General features: G+C 32.2%; 1 protein-coding gene across 3 annotated transcripts in view; it reads left to right on the forward strand.

Moving 5' to 3' along the window:
• The window catches only part of LOC125049467 (extracellular serine/threonine protein CG31145), a 67373-nt gene that overhangs the window by 19570 nt on the left and 24144 nt on the right, over positions 1–23659 (forward strand). For 2 of the 3 annotated variants that reach the window (XM_047648783.1, XM_047648781.1), the window contains exons 2-3: positions 1555–1587; positions 19654–19995. In XM_047648783.1, coding sequence (XP_047504739.1) covers positions 19787–19995 — 209 coding nt within the window. In that variant the 5' untranslated portion in view covers positions 1555–1587; positions 19654–19786. The remainder of the gene's footprint in view (positions 1–1554; positions 1588–19653; positions 19996–23659) is intronic. The other variant, XM_047648782.1, reaches the window with a different exon arrangement.

The following is a 23659-nucleotide window of genomic DNA, read 5'->3' on the forward strand; positions in this document are numbered from 1 at the left end:
TAATCCTACATATTTAAAAGAATGGCTGTTATTACTTTAGAAAAATATACAACAGATACATCTGTGTACAAGCTTTTTGAAGTACCTATGACTGTGATTTCGTATTATAATTTACATTAATTTAACTTATTTAAAGACACTAGACGAATATATTGTTCTTTTTATGTACTCGAACATAACTATATATATATATATATATACGAGTATATATCTAGAATCTATGATAATACTATTGAAATATAATATGTATGTGGGTGGCGTCATTGTTAATTGACAAGTCATTGATATCTCGTTTCACTTTCAAATCGTTTAGCTTAATTATAACCCTACTGACGTTTCTACAAATACGATAATATGAATTATTAATGTTGAATATTAGTAATTAGTACGCTGCCACCTTGGATTTTGCATATAATTGTTGACTATTATAGTGATCTCAGGTTTTAACCCTTATTATGTTTACATAATCCATTTCAAACCATTTTAAAACCATCTATATTTGTACTATCTACCATACCTTTCGACTTTGTTGAAATACATCTGCCGAATCGAATTTATGTTCGTATGAGATGATGAATGTATCTTTAATAAAACTAATCAATCAAACTAATCATATAAAGTATCATTACTCTTTAAGCGTGCTTTTAATATAATGAAATAGTGCCATTGTTAGAAGGATATCATAAATGTATAAAGTTATTACTTGCTCGTAAAAACCATTGTCGTAATTCTGTAGTTGCTTTAATTTTACTGGCGTATATCAGTGATATTTCTGTAGGTAGATATTAAACAAATAAGATTAAGGTTATAGGATGTTTTTGCCGCGCACCACCACTATGTGGAACCAGCTGCCCACTGAAGTATTTCCGAACCAATTCGACTTAGGGTCCTTCAAGAAAAGAGCGTACCAATTCTTAAAAGGCCGGCAACGCACTCGCGAGCCCTCTGGCATTGAGAGTGTCCATGGGCGGCGGTATCACTTAACAACAGGTGAGCCTCCTGCCCGTTTGCCCCCCGTTCTATAAAAAAAAACAAAATGATAGCAGTGTTGGCACTAGGCTTCAGCGGGCGATGCTCATCCCTGAGGTGTTGGTTGGAACTGCGTCTGTGCACCAATGGCCTTTCTATGTGCGCATTTAACACTCGCACGTACCCTGCAGGTCATTGTGAGGCCAACCAGACCTTGGTTGGGTTAGGTTAGTTCTCAGAATGACCTGGTTTCCACAGCCTGCGTCAGGTACATAAAGCTGATCACCCACCTGCCTATTAGAAAAAACAAATGATTGCGAAACAGATAGAAAAATTTGAGGCCCAGACCTGAAAAGGGTTGCAGCGCCACATTTTTTAGTTGCAAAATTAAATGCTTATCATACTAATCGGTCTTTTCATCATGGCATAATAATATAATTTCACTCACATAGATGAATAAATACCAAAAGAAATACTGATTTAGTTCTTTAATAGGTAAGGTATTTTGTTCCAAACAGCGTATTAGTACCAGGCTATAATTGAAGCATTCTGTACGTCTTTTGGTAAATGTATTTTTTGTTACAGAAATCTGGGCTCGGCAGTGTGTTTTTGCCTTCGGTGAGTTTTCTAGTTCTCCTCCCTAACACCTATGTTATTAGTTGGTAATAATTCTCGCAAGTTTAAAGAAAATTCAATCTTTTCTACCTAATCCTACTGTGATAAAACCGCAATTGATAAAAGATTATTTATCTTAGGAATATATGCGTTTACTGCAAATACCGTAATTGAATACCAACCTTATTAGTAATGACTTTCCCGTACGTATTCACTATTGAACTCATCGCTGCGTGAAGACGTCCGAAGACGCAACATTGCGTGCGCGCGTCTTCCGCTTCCGATGCGAAAGAGTCTCTCCGTAACGTGCATATTATATGTTTGAGACTGATTGCTCTTTCAGGTTTGCATACGATTAGTATCACGTAGTTAGTTATTTATAGTTTATGGATTGTACTGTTAACACCGTAGATACTACTCAATAGGGGTTAAAATCCAAAATTTCGTACATCGCAAGGACGCAATTTAGCGTTTAAATAAATGTGCGTTTAACAAAAAACGAATTTCTCATAAATATAAACGGGAAACAATATTTAATAGGAATATGATTTACTTATTTCATCCTTATTTGGCGCTACAACCTCATATAGGTTTCTGAATTTGTTTGATTTATTATTCAAAAAAGGAAAGGCAAGACTTCCGGGCGATCGTCGTTTTTGGGTTCAAATCTTGCCGATTTCAAACACAAGAAATTCAAACGTACGACCTCAACGTTGATAGCTGCACGCGTATCCACTCTACTTATATATTATATTAGTATTTGTTTTAGCCCAAATAATGATTCTATTTTTTTTAAATTATTAAATTCACAAAAAAGAGTGCGACTTTACATGAATTACAAACTATACAATAATTATGGCTTATAAGTAATATTATGTTGACTTAATTTGATACAATTCTGATAAATAGCTTAAACTAAGCTAATGTTTATTAACAGTCTTAGTGTTCTTTAATGATTAGACACTATCTTCGTGTGTCCGAGATACCGCACTTGCACTTATATTCTCTACACTAGGTTTTTTAACTCAAAAGGTTTAGTTCTCTTTAGGCGTTTTATTCCTGTTGTATCAAAAAGTTTATTGCCTCAGCATTCAAATGGCTATGTAGCCTGCTTAGGTGAGCTAAGGCAAACTGTTTCGCTGTATTTAGGACGGTATCCACATTAAGATCCTTGTGGATACTTTCATTTTAAATATACCATAGAGCATTGGCAATGTCCCGAAGAACATTGTTCTAAAACGATTGTATATAATGAATGTATAATAGTAATAGAATTAGTATAAATTATCATTACTATAACGTCTCAATCGGTCAGTTACAAATGACCAGATGGCATGACTTCCGCACGACTAATATCTTAACTAAATATATTAATAAATAATAAATTGCAAGTAATTTTCTCCGAGAGGACAGGGCGATGACACCTGTTAAACAGTGCCAAACTGTTCTGATATATTGTTACGGCAAATTGTACACTAATTATTTATGACTAGCGAAATAATGTATCATACATTGTTTATTTCTCACGTGTATTAAATTAGAATACTTCCTGTTTACTTATAACTAAATAGGGTATTAGCTTAGATATAAGAATTATAAATTGAGTAATTCTTTTGTGTAGCTTTTATTTATACAATATAATTCCGAAAACCTTGAAAACCTTGTACTTTGCTTTTAGAGACTAGAATTAACTTAATTTTTTTAACACTACCAAAGAGTTATACCTATGTAGATATTTACCAAAACTTTGTGGAGTTGCAAATATGTTCTTAGACATCGAAAGAACAAGACCTGCCTTGCGATTCTGTAACTCACTTTCTGAAAAGGTGGGAGCTTGTAGTTTATTGTTTATCAGAATGCCAAATCATAAAATCACTGCTTCACGACTGAGTGAGTTCGAAAAGTGAGTTACAGAATCACAGGGCTGGCTGTATGGACTAAAGTCCTTTGCCTTTCCCATTAGGGATAAATTAATATCATCATCATTAGATATCCAAACATCGAAATTCTAAATCTGTACTTTTTTTGTCTAATTATTTATCTGTAACACACTTTTGAAACGCAGAGAAGCCATAGACAACTACAATATTGTTTTAATATCAACGTTTCTTAAATATTTAATAGTTAAATGAGTTTTTACTTCTCTCCTCAATCCGTTGTATTCTAGTAGTACTGTGGTGTTATCTTTATTTTTGTGTTTAAAGCTAAAGTTTTTAAGGGCCTCATAGCCTAGCGGTCTTATTAAGTGGCAGCTAGGTACCGGGTTCGATTCCCGGTTCGAGGGCAAGTTTTAATTTAATTTAAATTTGTTCTCGGCCTTTGGGAGGGTTGTGCGGTAGCGGGCGAGTGCTTAAACCGTAGGTACATGGAGGGCACGGTCGAATTTCTAAGGCAAGCAGTGAGTATGCTACCTAAGAAAGGAGAATGTGGCGGTTTAGAACGTAGCAATACGTTCTAGGCCGAGGATGGCAATTACAAGTGCGAATAATAAAAATCTTATACTTGACGCTGGCTAATGCACAAACCGTGCCAGAGCCATAAAGGAAAAAAAAAGCTAAAATTCTAGGCTTCAAAGTATTAAGTACTATGATTTGAGTAAAGAATCTTTCTGTAATGAAGATGTAAACATGTAAAACAATTTGTGTAGTAATGAATTCCTTCAGTTTATAAAAGTTCTAGGTTACGTTTTGCGTTGGATTGGAGCCAACCATTCATATAAATTCATCTCGCGCGTGACGTCTGTTGAAAACTCCAAAACGTCATAGGCCAAGAACCCAACAAATATATTGATCATCATTTTGCACTAAGAATAACAGATAAATAAATTAACGTTTATCGCTATTTAAGGAAATCCTAAATGAATAGTAGGTAATAAATTTTGTATAACATTAAATTAAGAGAGAAAAACTATATGTTTATTGTAATGCTTTTTTTCTAATTTCTACCATAATTCTTGATAAGCGTAAAACGAACCAAACAAAATTATTTAAATTGTTATAAATGGTGTTTATAAAGTAATTACTTATAAACACCAAGTTATTACCGTATTTTTTTAAGTGCCCCATATTTAATGTTTAACTTTAACAATGAGTATGTTTGTTATTTGCTTTTATAATTTTCAACCGAGATGAATATAAATTTATTTTATAAGATCTCTCGAATAATAATAATAAAGCTAAATGTTATTCTCACTTCTATGTTCTAACGAAACCTTGATTTGATTTTATAACTTGTGTTAAAATGTCGAAATATTTCCCTATGTGTTAAATTTCGCAAGATTTTAGAGTGTCATCTAAGTAGTTGCAAGACATTGGCTCACTTTAGCAAAATGGTATATATTGTTTTAACAAATATTTACTAGAACCAGTCTTTTAATATTGAACTCATCATCAAGAAACAATATTTTTTTGGAGCAATACTACGTACGTTTTTATTGTTTTCTCTTGAATTATTATATATTGTCTTTGCTTTTATATTATATTATTTTGAATGTGTGTACGTTTTTGGCATTTATGTATTGTGTAATGTAGTTATTGTTATTATAACTGCGAATGCGCTTGATTAAAATGTGTTTTATAAACAAAAATCTCATGAACCTTCGTCGTTGTCACCATTATGGACATTATTTTCTTTTTACTTCTCGTTCATATAATTTAAACACGCCATTTAGTTAACTTTTCTAAGCGTCGTCGTCAAATAGAAATTCTTATAAATATAACGAGCGTCACATCTCAGTAATAATCAACAATAGGAGTTATCAAAACATTATGAATTAGTATTCAGATTTCACGCCACACAAGAAGTGACGTCGCTATGAAGATAAGCGTAAAGCATTAGTTATGGGCACGTACAGGATCCGAATGGAATAATGTCTGAATAGACGTTTTGTTTGTGGAAAAATGCATTATGTCACGTTAAGGAAACTCATTTACATCTTAATTGCTTTAACGATTTTACAAGTTGCGATAAGAACATAGATTTTGTAGCACAAACTTTTAATTTTTTTTAATTCACCATTTCCGTCGCGTTTATGATAGTGTATAGTGGACAAAGTACTGCATACAATGTTTATTTTTAAATAAACTACATACCATTAGAAAAAACCTACTTCCTTTTTATCGATTAAGATTGAAATACAATATATTTTTACGTCTAAAATATAAAAGCCTCGCTTTCAACTGGGGTTCAATTGCACAAGCGCTAATTAAAGATTTAAGTTGGCGCCTGGATAGCACCCGTGACTCCAGAAATGGTCAAATTTTAAGTTATAGATCTGTACCGATGTATCAATTTAAAGTGTGTATTGTGACTGACAAAATGCCCACTTTTAAATGTCATAATAACAAGATTAATTTCGGTAAATTTATTGTAGTATAATATTCTTCTTGTGAATTACCCTTAAATCTCAAAATAGCACTAGAGATTTGCAAGGGAACTCTCAAACGATAAGTTTTTGAACAATCGTTTGATATTGTATAATTGTTTGGTTAATCTGTGTTTTTTTGTTTCTGAATTGATTGTGTTCGTTATTTTAATCTTAATTCTTTAGTTGGATGGAATTTGCCATTCGGGCACCAAGATTAAAGCCCGTAGTAGCTTTTGGTGATTTTTTAACCTTAGATTATTCCTATCTAGCAATAATAAAAATTCGTCTATTTTATATCAGATTTAACATAAGAATATCTGAAACATCGACTCCACAAGTGTGTCGTATGCAAAGACATGGCGATTTCCGCCCATGATGCATACAAACAACCTCTATCACTTCTACTTACACGGATGTGAACATCTAAAGCGATCTTAATCAATGTCACGACGGGGAAATTTGGAGAAAACAACGAAATTAGGAAAACACAGCACTTGAATATATATCCCATTTAAAAGTATGTCTTTGGCCGAGTAAAATTTGACCTTCATAGAGTCAAACTAAAAGCGTTTTATGTGTTGTATCACTGTTTTCATATCATCATTGTTTGTTGGTCTAATTAAGTACAATTGAGATGTGGTATCCACAGTTATTAAATATTTATTATATTATTATTTGTAAAATACATTTTATTAATTACAAAAGAAACAAGCTACGCTTGCGGCAATGTAGACAGGAAATTAATTTGGTAACTTCTTAATATTTACAAATAAAAAAACGTATAACATTTTAATAGATTTGCGGCAAAATTTTTGCCGAGTGACGCCAATATTATTCAACATTATATAAATGTTAAATATATATATTGTATTCAATAATTTCCACGCATATTCATATAATAATATGCCGTAGCCGGAGACGAGACTATTATTGTGTTAAAGTATGTTAGTATCTGAATTCCGTTTCCTTTTGTACGTGTACAGAATATACATAGATATAATCAAATGTCGCCGTATGTCAGAAACTATCAAATGCATGGGTCATGTGTGTATCTTCTAAATTGAGGTAACTTCCTACTTACACGGCAAGGTCAATGACACTGGAATCAAAAGATCTAACCTAACAACTACACATATTTTAACATTAGAAAAACGAAAAAAGAATTAAGTGAATTTATTCGAATTTCAAATTATACACAAACTATATAAAGGCTCTGGTGACAATACAAAATCGACTTACAAGACGAAATAAATAAAGAATCTTTTTGTAATACGATTTATTTTAAAGAAGTTTATCTTTATTTTAGTAAATATACTAATCGGCTTCTCACCTTATAAATGACTGATGTTCTTGCTTTATACATTAAGAAGTAGAGTACCTAGGTACTAAAAATATGTTCATAGTGAATATTTTTTTTTACAATTAGCATCACCTGCCAATACATGTCTGTGGTTCTGTGACGCTAAATGATTCAAAGTAGATTAGGAAATATTCAAACTCAAACTCAAATCAACATTGCAATAGTGATGCAATATTGTTTATATTATCTGAATAACTGTGATCATTAATTGCAAAATATTCTCAGAAATTTTAACGAGGATGACTCTGGTAGCGTCAATATAAAGGGTAATAAACATAAATTTCTTTTTAATTGTATATATTACAGAATTCTATAGATTTATAAAAATATAACCTTTTGCTTACTTATAGTTAAAATGACTTGCCTGGTTGCTACACACTAATTATACGAAATGAATGGAAAAATGCAATTAAAATATCCATATTTGGGTTTATTATTATTTGCCTAGATACGCCAATACTATTGGCTGTTGATTGGGACATTATGGCAACCATAAAGCCTGAGAAAAATCAATTCCCAATTGTAATAGACACCACTCGGGGTCCTTCAAGAAAGAGCGTACCAATTCATAAAAGGTCGGCAACACTTCACCATCCCTCTGGCAGTATCCCTGGAGAGTGTCCATGGGTAGCTTAGCATCATATCCGTTAGCCACCTGCCCTGCGATTCTGTAACTCACTTTTCGAACTCACACAGCGGTTTTCGCATCGGCGGTCGCTCTCAAATCAGTCGTGAAGCAGTCATTTTATGATTTGGCATTCTGAAAAGCTTGGGAGCTTGTAGTTTATTGTTTATCAGAATGCCAAATCATAAAATGACTGCTTCACGACTGATTTGAGAGAGACCGCCGATGCGAAAACCGCTGTGTGAGTTCGAAAAGTGAGTTACAGAATCGCAGGGCTGATCTATAAAAATAAATATTTTATTAGGCTGTTTAGCGCAAAACTTCATATTAGTCATATACTTCATTTATATCATCATTTATAATAAAACGTGTTTAGTCGATTAAGAACGTTTTATTTTATTTAAACATTACACGTGCTTTTTGATTAACCACACCCAACAATGTTGCATTGGCTTGACATTTAAAGTTTTTAGTGCGGTTAGTATGCCATAATAAATAAAAAATAAGTTCTTTTGTTACGAACGTTGAATCGTTTTACTGTATTATATTCAATTGTGCCAAGATAACAAGTTCTCAGACTTCGACCTTGATGTTTTGTCACTCATGTCTAGGTAAAGGTCAAATTCTAACGGAATTATATAATTATTTTTGATTGTATATATTATTATTTGAAGGCTTCGGGAATGTTTAATAATGTGACTTTGAGAGAATATTAGACCAAGTTGTCACGTATGCATTTGATTTGATATACTTTTGAAAGCTTACTTTTATATTATCCTGTATCACTTGTGGCTTGCTTGTTCGTACTGTACGTACTGTACTGTACGTGCTGTACTATACGTAAGAAGAGAGATCCTTTGGTGCCCGAAGTCGAACACCAGGCTTGAGCTCGTTTGACTACTAAGATTACCACGGTCTATGGGAATTATTTGCATATCGCATCGTATATTTAAATAACGTTATTGGTTTTATTGTTTTCTTTCATAAACATCATACAGGTACTTTAATTTTATTTACAATAAAGTATAGATTATTTACAATTTTCTTAACATACAAAGTAATAATAAAAATTATTAAAAAGAAAATCAAAACAAATTTAAAAAGTGTGCCAAAAATGTGTTTTTAATATTAGGTACAGAAGTTTGAGGGTCTTACAGAATATTATAAATATATATCTTCTATATATAAATATATATAAGAAAAATGGTCTTCGTTTGAGGCTCCTACATGCCTAAACCAATGATCGTATCGACATGAAACTACTGCCATTAATTTTTTAAATTCCAACGTTCCTTCATTTTTTTTTATTGCTGTTTTACTTTTATGAAAATTTATACATACGGACTTCACCGCGGAAACATTCGGGGAGGCTTCCTAGAACCTCAAAACGTCAACATCCGTTAAAAACTAGATTTTCGAAAATTTTCAATTTTCTTAGCTAAAAGAAGAATAATAAATAATAATGAAACATAAAATTTTAATTATTTCGCCCAGGAAAGCGGGCGGGAAACGGCTAGTATATATATATATATATATAATTTTTATTCTATCTTTACGACCTTAAGACTAAACAGTTTCAGATTCAGAATTAAATTGCAGTAAACTGTTTTAAAATGTACTTTGACTTTTAAAAGAGTAAAAATGTAAAAGAGCGGAGAAAGAACCTCATTTCCGCTGAGTTTTTCAATACATTTCGTCTAAGACGTTTTAATTTCTCACACCACACCTCTGACAAAGAAAAGCTTTTTAAAGCAACGTAGGTTACTTATGTAAATCTCCTCCTATACTCATCTCGTATCTGTGGCTTATTTGATAAAGTACTAGGAGTATGTTTAAAGAATAGATGGATTTATTTTAATTTAAGCCATTCGTTTACCTAAGGAAAATCTAACAATGAAGAGCAGAGGCTAAAACGAGTAGACAAGCCTGCTGCAACACTATGTTAACCCTATATATGTTATAAGTATCCTAGAATTATTTTATTATATAGGCCACCGTGAGATTAGAAGCAAATGATATCTTTTTCCATATCAAAGTTACTTATAGTAGTTACGAAGAGGCTACTAGTGTGTCCTCGTATTGGAACAGTCAACGAACAATTTAGTCATTAACTTCCTCGTAGGTAATTTGTCTCCATCCTTTTTTATTACCTCGAAAGCAATTTTGTAATCGTAAAGTTAATTTCACGGCATGATTATTATTCTCACCATTTTATGTCACTAAGTAATAAAGTAACAATACTTTATTTTGAATTGTGATTGAATAATTCAAAATGCTCCTACAGACTACATAATCTCAAAATAAATTAAAACGTAATTAAATAAATACAAACAGCAGCAGTGATGGCCTAGTGGCTTCAGCGTGAGCATCCCTGAGGTCATAGGTTCGAACCCCGGCTGTGCACCAATGGACTTTCTTTCTATGTGCGCATTTGACATTCGCTCGAACGGTGAAGGAAAAAGGAAACGAAAACATCGTGAGGAAACCGGCTTGCCTTAGACCCAAAAAGTGGAGGGCGTGCGTCAGAAGGCTGATCACCTACTTGCCTATTAGATTAACAAATGACCTTGAAACAGATACAGAAATCTGAGAACCAGACCTAAAAAAAAATGGTTGTAGCTATTGATTTTTTTTAAATAAATTTAAAAAATATACACTTCGAATGAATATTTGCTTCGGTTTATAGACGCTTAAAAGTGTGTCATGAATTTAAGGACACAATGTAGGTACCTATATTAATCATTGTTCAATCCTCAATAAAGTAAACAGATTTACTGAATTGTTAAATATTTTATTTATGTAATAATAATAAAGCTTAGGTTAAGTCGTTTTTCTACAATTTATCTTTTTATTATTGCAAAATAAAGGTGCAAAACTTAAAAGTTATCACGAGTATTGATGCGGGATTCAAGCTTGGACATTATGTTAGAGTTATTTATATATAACTAAATAGTAAATAGCGACATCTCTCAGTTGATGAAAACATTAAAAGACTATTTACTCAATCTTGCACGTACTCAACGTGGAACATATTCTTATCATTTTGATTTGGTATTTGCTAAATATTTATCAACTTCTATACATGTCAGTAGACAGTAAACGCATGTAACAGGAAATGGTTGATCATAAATATTATTATGCCCATTTATATAATAAACGTTCATTATACTTTATTCTCGTGCACCGAAGCGTATTTTTTTGTACATTAGTATCGTTATTTATTAAATTCCCACTTACACTTACGAACCTACTCAGATTCATTTCTTAAACTTGACGGTTGCTTAAGCGATATACTAAAGCTATAAAAAGTATACCATTATTACACTACGACTATTTTTTAGATTCAAAAACAATAATCGTAAATCGAAGTATTTGAGAAATACCCTGATACTACAATAAAACAACAATTATTTATAACCTACACAGTAATAACAAAAGTAATAAAAAAAAATTCAAACAAATTTAAAAAGTTTGATACCTTTAACGCTGGCAGCATTTCCTCGCTGTATTGCGATACTTATTCGTATCGAAAAAAATTGTAAATACTGAAAATTTGATTGTTATTTAGCTTTTATTTAAATAAATATTTTTGTTAATTATTCCACTGTATTATCTGTTGTCTCATTTTTATATCAAAAAGACTTATTAGAATATATGTTATAACAGAGTATACGCCATGAATCGTTTTTGTATTGTTTAAGATTGGATTTAACTATAGAGTATCGAATTCAAATCAAGAACGAAACCAGTCCTGGAAGTACCCTCCAAAATAATCACGCTATAACGCGTTATGTAGGTACCGCGCTAACACAGCATTATAATGTATTTATCTTAATTGGAGCGTGTATATTTTCCAGTTTTATAAGCAATACATCTGTATTGAATAAAAGTTCAGGTTAAATAAAAAACTGTACTATTTCCCACCGGTATCGGCTCGGAGATTTTCCAAGTTATTGTTTAGTTCTGTTATCTAGCTGTTGATTATGTGACAGTTTGCGTAAACTACGGAGAAGTAGTTGTAAATATCACGTTATGAGGAACGTAAAAATATAATTAACGAGCGATAAACGCATTGAAAAATATGCGAAACATGTCCACGTAACAAACACGGGTCACGTATTAGTTTGTCTACGCTTAGCTTGAAATTCTTTGGTTTACTTTGGATGTTTAATTATTTTGTCGTCTTTATCTATACGAATTCTTTAATAATCATTAACACATTGTTTCTTTTCAAACAAAATTCTTACTTCTACTTGATACTTCATTCCATTGGACCATGCTAGCTTATGGCATGCGAACATTTTAAATTCGAATTGCGGAGCAGCCTTGCGATTCTGTAACTCACTTTTCGAACTCTCACAGCGGTTTTCGAAAAGTGAGTTACAGAATCGCAAGGCAGATTTCAATAAACGCGTAATGCAATAGCAGACAACATTAAGCATTCACATTATTGTAGTATTTCTAATTATAATTTATCTAATTACTTATTAATTTTACACTAACTTTAAACAATGGGTTAAATAATTTATTAATTCACTTATTATACAATATTGGTTATAGTATTTTAATGTATTTGACATTGCAATAGTAAAATTATCTCGATCAAAATTATTTTAACACTCGTTAAACCTTGGTAACAAAATAATGGTTAATGGCACATTGTCCAAATAACATGACGGAACCACGCTGGATGATTACTGTTGTGTTTAGCGTATTTTTATATGATATACAACAGAAAGCACAAGCTAATGGAGGCTGTGATCAAGATCTTATCTGTGCCTGTTGTTCCATTGTTTATCTCCACTGAATGAGTAGATCATTGCGTGCTTCTAACGCTTATGTTACCCTAGTACTCACGTTTTGTTAATATTATATTTATTCAGAGTTATTTAATACATACAATAAATATAATAAATATACAGAAAGATTAACCCCCTATTGTAATGTTTTTTTATATAAATAATTTATTATTAATTGCAAATAGAGCCTGTTTTATATATATATTACATATATGCCACTCAACAACAACAACAGCAACATTTATTACTTATATAAAAAATAGGTGAAAATATGAACAAATGAAGTTTAAAATAATTATCAGTGATAAGGTAATATATACGTGAGATAAACCACAATCTATTCAGTTAATTAGGTCCCAACCTCTTTAAGGTACTCTGTACTGCAGATTACAAAAGCAGGAAAATATTTAGGAAAGTGGTTGAAAATGTGTACAAATAATTTTTTAATAACTTAAGGATAATAAAGACAAATTGTCTTTGGAAATGAAGCAATGCTGAATTAGACTTTTTAATTGTGAATGATAAAATAAACCTTTGATTTATAAATCTCATTCATTCACGTCTATTACGTGATGTGCAAATGAAATTCAGTAAAAAAAGATTGCACAATAGCATATCTTATTTTTACAGGTCGCGAGGAAAGCGAATCCATTCAAACATTACGCATGGCTGCAGGTGCATACAGGCGGATAATGATAGGACAATACGCAAATACCATGAAATTATGTCACATGCACATTAAAAAATACACACTAATACATAGCTGTATGTAACTGTAATGACACTATTGTCATGAAGGCGTTGGAATATACATTCATCGGTTTTTAATGTACTATTCTAGTGAAGCCCGATATTCAAATGTGTGTTTGTTTATTGCTGCTCCATTAGAGTCTAGCGTGCAAGTTGTGCAGACGCATATAAATCACTATCAATTCATAAAAAATATTAAGTATTTTTTTATTAACATACTCTTACTTAAAAGTCTCGTTGTGTAGGGTGTGAAACACATATCTTTTTCATATTATAAAGCCAAGTATGTAATCAGTCTTTTGTCGTAGATATAATTATAGTTCCCCCGGGAATCTGGTAATATGAATGCGTTACTATTTTCAATAAAGCTTTTTATAAACTTGACGAATACTTAAATGACCCTAAACCTTAGGATTGATCCAGTTCAAACAATTTGTATGACTCAAAACTTAGGGATTAAAAAGAGTAACGGGAATTTTCTTGCCAGTTCTTCCTGCTCTCTCTACGCCTTTGACTTGCGAACTGGTAGTAAATGTAAATTTACGACGTTCATAAGTGTACTTGTTTACCTATATGTATAAAGATATTTTGAGTTTGAGTTTACTTGACGGTTGCATAAACATGCTGAATTAAATTTTAAGTAGCTGTTGAACGTGAATGTTAGTTATCAATCGTAGGAATGATATTAAATGCGTGAACTACGGGCGGTCGGTCTACTAGTAGCTAGTGGGATTAAATTGGCGGATGCTACAACATTTATATTCGGGATCGCGACTATGTTCAAATAGGCAACAATGTTATGTACCTACTATAAAATAAAAAATGTGTGCGTGTACTAGGTGTACACACGTAAGAAGTGAAACTTCTTTATGACCTTATTTTTCGAAAAATGATCTACTATAATATGCAACTTAACGAAATTGGTTAAACAAAGTTTAAGGGCCGAAACACATAACGCAAACTGCTTATTTTTGCGGCGCCGCAACGCCAAAATCGGCAGTTGCGTTGCCGCGTTGCGGCGTCGCGAAACAGGGCATTATGGTAGGGCAACCATTTTCTCGTGATTTTTGAGTGTGGATAGACGTCTCTCTGCGATGGATCGTAATAAACTTATTGCTTATTTGTTATTAAGAAGACATTATTCTATCTTAAAAATACGGCAAAGAAGATACTGGATACATCCATTAAGTAAGGGTATGAATCCAAATGGCGAGTTCTTTTCTAAAAAATACGAAGCATTAAAGATAGACGAAAAAAAATTTGTTGCCTACTTTAGAATGAGTATATCATCATTTGAAGAGCTATTAAGCGAGTTATCAAAATATATACAGAAGAAAAAAAATAAAGGAAGAAAACCAGTTACTGCTTTGGAAATGCTGGGCTTAACTTTAAGGTAAAACAAATTAAACATTTTAATTTTAAAACTGCTTCTCGGTTGACACGTGTTGTTTGCAAGAGTGTTAGAAACAAACTGCATCCTTGTCAACAAGTATGACGTCATAACGCTGGAATTCACGTCGTGCGTTGCGGCGCCGCACCGCTATAGCGCACTGCCGATTTCAGCGGCGCGGCGCCGCAACGCGCTTATGTGTTTCGGCCCTTACAAAAGGCTTTTATTATCATAGACATGAATACAAATATGTACAATTATTTCATTTTACCTTATTACTACTAAGATTATTACAGAATTTCATTAATTGTAATAGAATTATTACTATCATTGTTATCGTTATTATATATTTTTGATATTAATGGCTTCGAATCTCTTCGGATCATCCGTGGTAGGGACAAGAAAAAGATGGCGCGTAACCGAAAAACGTGACGATTTGCTACAAAATTTGTCCCATACATCGATAAAAAATTCATTCTAACGCCGATAAAGAAGTTTGACTTTAAAAAGCAACATGGCGCGTAACCGAAAAATGTGACGCGTAACGAAAAAATGTTACACTAATTTTTTTTCCAACTCCGATAAAGAAGTTTCACTTCAAAAAATACATACGAGTATAAGCATTTTTTATATTTCCGATGTTGAATTTGTTTATTACTTTTATGATCGTAGATTAAATCAATAAAGGTCGATGGTATAATTTTTGTCATCTCACCACGTTTATTGACTTCATGGAGTCAACGCAAAATGCTTACCACAACAGCAATAAGGCAGTTATAAACGATTAACTATGGACTTGTTTTTTGTGTTTGTCCAACGAATATATTTTAACCTGTTGACGATGCCAACTACAGGTACCGTCTTTATTTCGTTTTAATCGTCACATGAAATAAAATTTCGCCCAATATCGAGTACAATATAAAACTGAAACGTCAAAATGTTTGCTGAATTTGTGGAACATACTCGACGTACTTCAGGCTCGCATGCAAACGATACAAGAGAAACAAAAAGACTCCAATTATCCAATTTGTAGCACGATATGAAGCTTTCGTTAATTTATATAGGTTTCCAACGCCGTATTTAATTAGTGTCATCACTACAATTAAAACGTTTAATTACCCAGAACGATGTTGACCCGTTGATGATCGTTGACTTCAGCAGATTTCAAGTTAGACATATTTTTGGAGTCCAAAGAAAAAAAAAGTAAAATATTTTATGTTACTAGGAAGTACGTAATGAAAAACCGTATTTTTTGTACAAAAAGACATATGTATGTTTATGAATGACTCACTTAATAACCTAGAAGGCTTGTTTAGAAAATATTAATACAATAAAAATATTCAGAGGCAATAATTGTAATTATTTCGCAAGTGCTAGTTAATGTAAAGCGTAGATAAAATCATTACAATTTATTTCAAACAAGTAAATTAATCAATTATCATATCAAATCACAAGGTGAGAGGATATATGCAATTGCATAATTTTATAGGCTAGTCTGGGCATGATAAATGATGTCAGTATATTAGGCCCTACCTCAACGGAATCATACCTTGAAACTAGTGAAAGCTTAATTAATGAAAAGGATGTGGATTCCGCAAGTCACCGCCCTAGACAAAAACAAGTTTTGTTCCGTTCGTAAAAATACCTTTTATCAAAAAATTGCTTTTTCACATAAAAATTCCTTATTTGAGAGCTTACTAAATAACACTGAAAGATGAAAACATTCGCAACTCAAAACTTGATTGGCCTAAAAGAATCCTTCTACGGTAAATTAAAATGAGTGGAAAGTGTATAGGATATACAAATGTTATAGTTTACCCATCAATATCTTTCCTAACCTAACATTATTACACAATTGCTATTTTAGGTCTAGGCCTCAGATTTCTATAGCTGTTTCATGATCATTTATTAAATGCTCACATAGAAAGAAAGGTATTTTGTTAGACAGCCGGGGAACCTACGACCTCAGGGATGAGAGTTGCACATAGGCCAACACTGCTCTTTTTTTTTCGGTCTATACATACTATATATCTAAATATACTACAATACTACTGGCCGAGATCCACTGGAAAATTGTGTCATAATCCTACGTGAGAACGCTGTCTCCTTACCTATTATATTTAATTCAAGTTATAGTATCGGATTGACCAGTAAACAGTGCGATGAATGACAACCCCATTAGTATGCATTATTAAAATAATTGCTCCTGAATACTGATTGGTTTAAGTAAATCATGAGAAAACTCACCATATGTATTGCCTTAAATTTTAATTACTGTAATTAAGTGGTATTAATTGTCAGAGTTGTTAGCGTTTATCCCTTTGAACTTGTAAAATATTAAGTTATTTGTTACTTTATTTTACTCTCATACTTTATTAATATATTTAGACCGTTAAATTCCAAAAGAAGTTTAACTTTTCGAAGTCGAAGTTAATGTTTCTTTTAATTTTTATAGGTACATCTAGTTCATAATGGCCTTTTAATGAGATTAAATTATTCTATTTGTCTTTAGTTCTATCAAGAGCCAACATAAACCTCGGTAACTAAACTTATGTATTCATAAAAGTAACGAAAACATAATTTAAGATAAAATACGTGTACTTCTCTATCTTATCGCAGCGATATGCAAAACAGAGGAACAAAATTTGGTTTATATTTGCTGATGATAAAACTTGTTCTAGTAAAATTCAAAGTATTTTCATAAAGTTTTATTTAATGGAAAATTTTACAACATTGTCATGAATCACGATTATGATTATCTATCTTTACACGCGCAATGCGTGACCTTTCTTATAATAAACACGGAGTACCATTTCATGTGCGGGATTTTCATTTAAGTATTGCGTATTATTAATAGCTACGAAAAGAGTAAATATTTAGGCAGAAAAAGTCATTAAAATTCAAATTATACAGATTTAAAACAATAATAACAATAGAGACCTTTAGCGTCGGCGCATGCGCGGTCAACCTATTTCTTAAATTTTATACAATGTATTATAAATATTAATCATTTACTCACATAGGCAAGACCTCGAAATTTAATAAATTATCTACAATTTCTCGAACAGTGATAGCGATATACGGCATGGCATACTCGTGAACGGGTGCTACTTGTGGTGACTTGAATTCGTGTATGCGGTAATGTTAGTTATTTCGACTATGTATTTGCGTGTAGTTCCCACGAGAATCCAAGTGCGCGCTTCTATTTCCCCATGCCTCCAGACGATATAGGACAAATTTTTGTTTTTAATTTATTTTATTATTATTAGTAAAATTAGAAGCATTTAATATGAACTTCTTTTTGACGTTTATAAGTTTAGTGTGATTTTGATTTGATATGAATTTTTATGATTACAAAGCTGCGAAACCCAGACTCTACACCAATTGATTACTCTTTCCATATATGTATTTCTATTCAATATGTCTTAGATGTAAAATTCAAAGGTACAGGAATGTGTCCGCTTTATGACAAATACTTACTTTTAGTTAAAGCTAGTGCATCTCATTGCTAATTACTAGCGCGTTATTCACAAGTTAATTCAGTTTGTTCAAATCAGAATGCAGTCTGTATTCTAAGGGAGTAAATAGCAACGGATTTATACAGGGTGGTTATGCGAACAAAGGCTTCATACAACAAATACTTCTATCAAACACAAAGTTTCATTAAAAACGAATGAACTTATGAAAAGAATGGGAATAACTGCGAAGTAAAACGTTTATAGAGCGTTGTACACGTTTTCTTGGTATTTTGCTTTTTAAATGTCAGATTTCTGACATTTGGTGTGAATCAAACAATGGAACATTCTTCTTCATATATTTTTTTTCCATTATGACCATAACATATATAACGTGTTACACGCAAGTACTGTTATGTAGGAATTGATGTTCGTTATTCTTTAGAAAAATTATTAGACGAATTTTAATAATTTTTTTTACGAATTGGATTATATAGAATAATTACGAGGTACATATTATAATATGTATATGATTATGACAATTTATAGTTTTGGTTTTCCGGCTTTAACCCATAGCACTGACTACGAGATATCAGATAGTCTCATATATATTTCAGTCAATCAATAATTATATATCGCAATAAGAAAAACATACTTTGGAATAGATAAAAAAAAATATTCCAATTTTAAAAGTAAGAATCGTCCGTTTTAAAAGGAAAGAAAATAGCTATTGCCAGATATTAAAATTATGTATTACCGTTATACATTTAACGTCGTTCATCTGCCAAGTAACAATAAAAAACTACTGCTCCAAGAGAAACTGCAGTAGGTTATTTAAATATGATTAGCGTGGTTGTATATGGACGCACACACGCGTTAATTAAATACTTTTTAATATATCATTAATAAAGCATATTGACATTCATGGCTTTGTTTACATATCGTTACTTAGTGATTTTCGACTGGCTATTGAGAATGAAATGTTAATTAAAGTTAACAAAGTGCTCTATTCAAATTAAATCTATTGAAAAGGATTAAAAATATGGTATTAATGTATGTTGAAACCACTTGATTTGTTAAAAACTAACCTAAGTGCCTAGCGTCGATTCGATTACTTATTTTGGGTTAAAAGGCATCATCAAAACCTCAAGGCTTTAGCATTAAAGTGTAGTTGTATAATATCGAATTATTCACGCATCTAGTCCTTACGCGCTCTCCACTTTCATATCACAAGTGTGAGCCCGTACGCGACCAGCATGCATAATACTTCCACTATCAGATTTGCTTATAGTAGTCCGTTTGGTAATTAGTGATAATGTTGCAGCGTCAGCGGGTGGGCGCGCGCGCGTTGGCATCGCTGGCGGGTGAGGTGCGCGCGCGACTGCAAGCGATCGCCGCCGCCGGAGGATGCGCAGGCCCGCAGTGCCATCACGCCGCGCGGTTCGAACGCGCGCACAATGCTCAACATGAAGCTGAAGGAACGCCTTGCGCTGGCTCTTAGCGCATTCCTGATACTCTTCACCCTAATGCTAATAGTTGACCTGCAAATGGACTATGGCATTTCGGGACACCGGGTGCCGCTGCATGGAAGAGTCAAGATTGGTGATGATAGTGATAAAGGACATTCGGCATATATTGAGTTTCGGAAGCGGTTCCTTCATAGAAGGTTAGTTCTGGTTTTTTTTTTAGTTTCTATAAAGTGTTAAAAACAGGAGTGAATAGAACTAAACGTATCACGAAATTATCAGCAGTTATCAAGACTTTTATTAGTATAATACAATATTTTTATAACAATTTAAGAAAGCCAGGTACTTAACAAAATTAACTAAACTATACGTAGTGTTTAACGTAAGGTTAACCGTAAATAACTTGACTTGAAATTAACTACTTATTTTTTACTCTAATATTACAATTAGGTTAACGATGTTATTAATTTGGTTATACAAAACAAATATTTATTAGTAGCAGTTCAAGGAAAATATTTCTCTCAGCTGTACAGTATACGTCTGTTATCACTCTTATCAAGTGTTTACTGGTTTGACAGCGTCTTTGAAGATAACATATTCATCTCTCAATGCTTTGACACAATGTACATTAGCTTATTGGTAGGTGTTAAGTACTGTTTTACTAAAGTGCAATAATCAAATCATCGAATCGATGATATCTCTGAATTGAGTGGATTTTTTATTATACGTAATATATATTTTTTTTCCCGGAACGTGGTGTTCTACATAAAATATCAACGCATAAAACCCGAGATGGTATCATTAGAAAAATTCGTAAATGATATAAGGTCAATCCATATTTATCTACTTACTAAATTGTTAGTATTTTGCGAATATAATACATTTATTTTATCGATCTTATATACTCACTTAATAGGGTCACTCTTATCACGGGCCACAGAATAAACCATTCTAGGAAATTATTTATTGTTGTTTAAATTAATTAAAACCTTTTTGCTTACAATGTTACAATTATTGATTTTAGATATGTTAATATATAATTCGCTTTATGGCAAGCAAACCTCATCAATTATTTTAGTCATATAAAATGCATATTTGTCACTGTTGACCACTTAATGTGTTATACCATAAAGTAAGAAATGAAAGTAGTCACATAAATACATAGTTAGTAGACTATTTTAAAATTATTCTATTGACTATATCCCTTAAATGGCTAAAGACATATGAACTTATAATTATCAAAGAGTACAACTGACAAATTAGATTTATGGATAATAAGTCAATAAAATGTATTAAATATATTCTATGAAGACTTTGCGTATAAGTTTTCGCACAAAACCTGCATAATTTATTGGAACATTCTTCATTCTAAAACAGTATACGTTGCAGTAGAAGAATGTGAACGATGTAAGCTGTTGGAATTTTATCAATATTTTCAAGCGCAAATTTTTAAAATATCATACTATGAAGTGTAAGAGTAGAAGAGGATTTATGTTTCTTCATAGTTTATATTTCTATTTCCTTAAAAATATTTTTGAATAAATTACACACTTGCTCTTTACTCCGTTTCCTTGATTATTATCTTTATAGCCAAGTAGATGATCAGCCTTCCGTATCAGACATATATAGTTGATTTTTGTGTTTTAAACATGCCGGTTTCCTACGTTTTCTTTCACTGTAAGAAGAAATATTAATTACAAATACAGCTAGAAAAATAGATCGGTGTATAGCTGCAATTCGAACGCGTCCTCAGGGTTGGGAGACGAGCGCCTAATGAATAGGCTATGAGGTTTTCCCTTATTACCAAACATTTGGTCAGTGCGCCAAATATTATCTAAAACACATTACAGAACTTATCTAAGGACTTATCTATTGATAGGAATATTTCGTTTTTAATACGTGTATATGGTATCGTATGACTTTTATATTGAAAGTGCGAAATCATTGACGGTCGAAGAGGTTGGGACCTTCCCTTCGGGTAACGGGATTCGGACAAAGCTACGCTGTCACCGTCCTGTCCTCGGATGATTGCTGGTGGTGCCGTGGGGTTTTAGTAGGTTTGCACAGTAACGAGTCCAATATGACACTCCACCACAAGGCTATCGTTTACTACCACAGTTTTTTACAACTACTAAATAAAATAACTAATAATAATAACTAGTGCTATATCAATTTGTGTATTCGATTCGATGGACCTCTGTACATAAATAAATAAATGATAATCTGTTCATTAGTATACGTGATAGTACATCCATCCATACAAGGTTATTTTGCCCTTAGTTACTCTTGCAGCGACTCTGGCGGTCGAGACACACGGTAGTATGTAGTCATAGTTCGCGCTGAGCCTCGTTCCTGACGACTACCCTACGAAATTTCACACAATAATTTGATCTATAAATTAAAATAATATTAAAATCCTATAAAAAGGTATGTATGTAATGAAATGAATAAAACAAAAAGTTTTATTCATTTCATTTTCAAATACCTAATAAGAAGCTAACTACTTGTTGTAGTTATGAAATGTAATACGTTATTGGTCTTGGCTCAATATTTGCTACAACGACACCAATGTTTGCAGTTGAAAGCAATCTGACGATTTTCTATTTGCTCACATATCTCAAGAGTCTATAATTATTTTATTGGTCAGATACAATTTCTAGAATTGTATTTACTATGGAGACATTTCTTTTTATTTCTAATATCAAAAAAATCTATAATTTCTGTATTTCAATAACAGCATTATATCTAAACAAGTGAGTCAATTTGTTATACATTTAATTTATCTTTTTAGTGTACTGTTGATTAACATTTATACAAATTTCCTCACACGAATACTATAAATAATATGTAATGATATTTATGCCTCATTCATTCCTTGAAACAATACTATTTGCAAAAGATACACGTATATCCATTCTTTTACAGAACTGATTATATTTTTTCAAGGTCCTTCTTTACAAAAGAGTTATTCATATTTGGCACATATTAATAATACCAAAAGAGTGCCAGTAGATATAATGCTGTCAATATAATATAAATAGACATGGGTGTTTGATCTCAAGACCTCCAAGACAAGCAATTGTCTAAATAACTTAGATTATTTTTTCCTTAACGCATTTAATTTTACAATGACTTTAGTTGAAATTCCCAACATAAGCCCCGATATTGAAGTGCTTTTTTAAGGAATAAAATTGTTTATCTAGCATATCTGAAAAATGCTAGAAATACAGTAATCTTTTTCATATGGTCACCGGTTGCTCCGTGATCTTGTTGAGAAATTCCATAGCCACAAATATATTTCCTTTTAAATCTGTGACGCGTTAAAAAGGCATTATTAATTTCGTAGTAATTAAACATTGTAATGCTTATGTCTTATAAAGCCTAGGTTAATTGTCTATTGTTTAGCCTTACAGCATTGTTCACAAGCATTGAATGGCAAGCTCATATTTCGTTTACTTTTAATATTTATGCAGCCGATGCCATGACAAATTAATTTACGTATTGTTCTCTTTTATTCTATGAACAAAGCTGTCATCCTCTGAGCCCAAAGCTGAGGTCTTTGTATACATTTAACGAGTGACGTCAAAAAATTGCGTTTATAGTTTTCACGTGTAAAAAAAGCAACAATCGATATTAAATAATGTAGGGTTTTGGTATAAATAATTTTGAACCTTCAAGATTAACATTAGGTATCAATTCGTTTGAGCAGCGTTTGCTTAGCGACTTGAGCCTGCCTTACAACCCTGAGGACATGCGTTCGAACCACGGCTTTGCTCTTATGAATTTAACGTTTTGTAAAATAAATAAAAATATAATGCACCTACAGCACCTATGCACCTACTTCCTTGTACGGTGAAGAAAACA

This window comes from Pieris napi, chromosome 5 (assembly GCF_905475465.1).
Source record: "Pieris napi chromosome 5, ilPieNapi1.2, whole genome shotgun sequence".
Taxonomy (NCBI): domain Eukaryota; kingdom Metazoa; phylum Arthropoda; class Insecta; order Lepidoptera; family Pieridae; genus Pieris; species Pieris napi.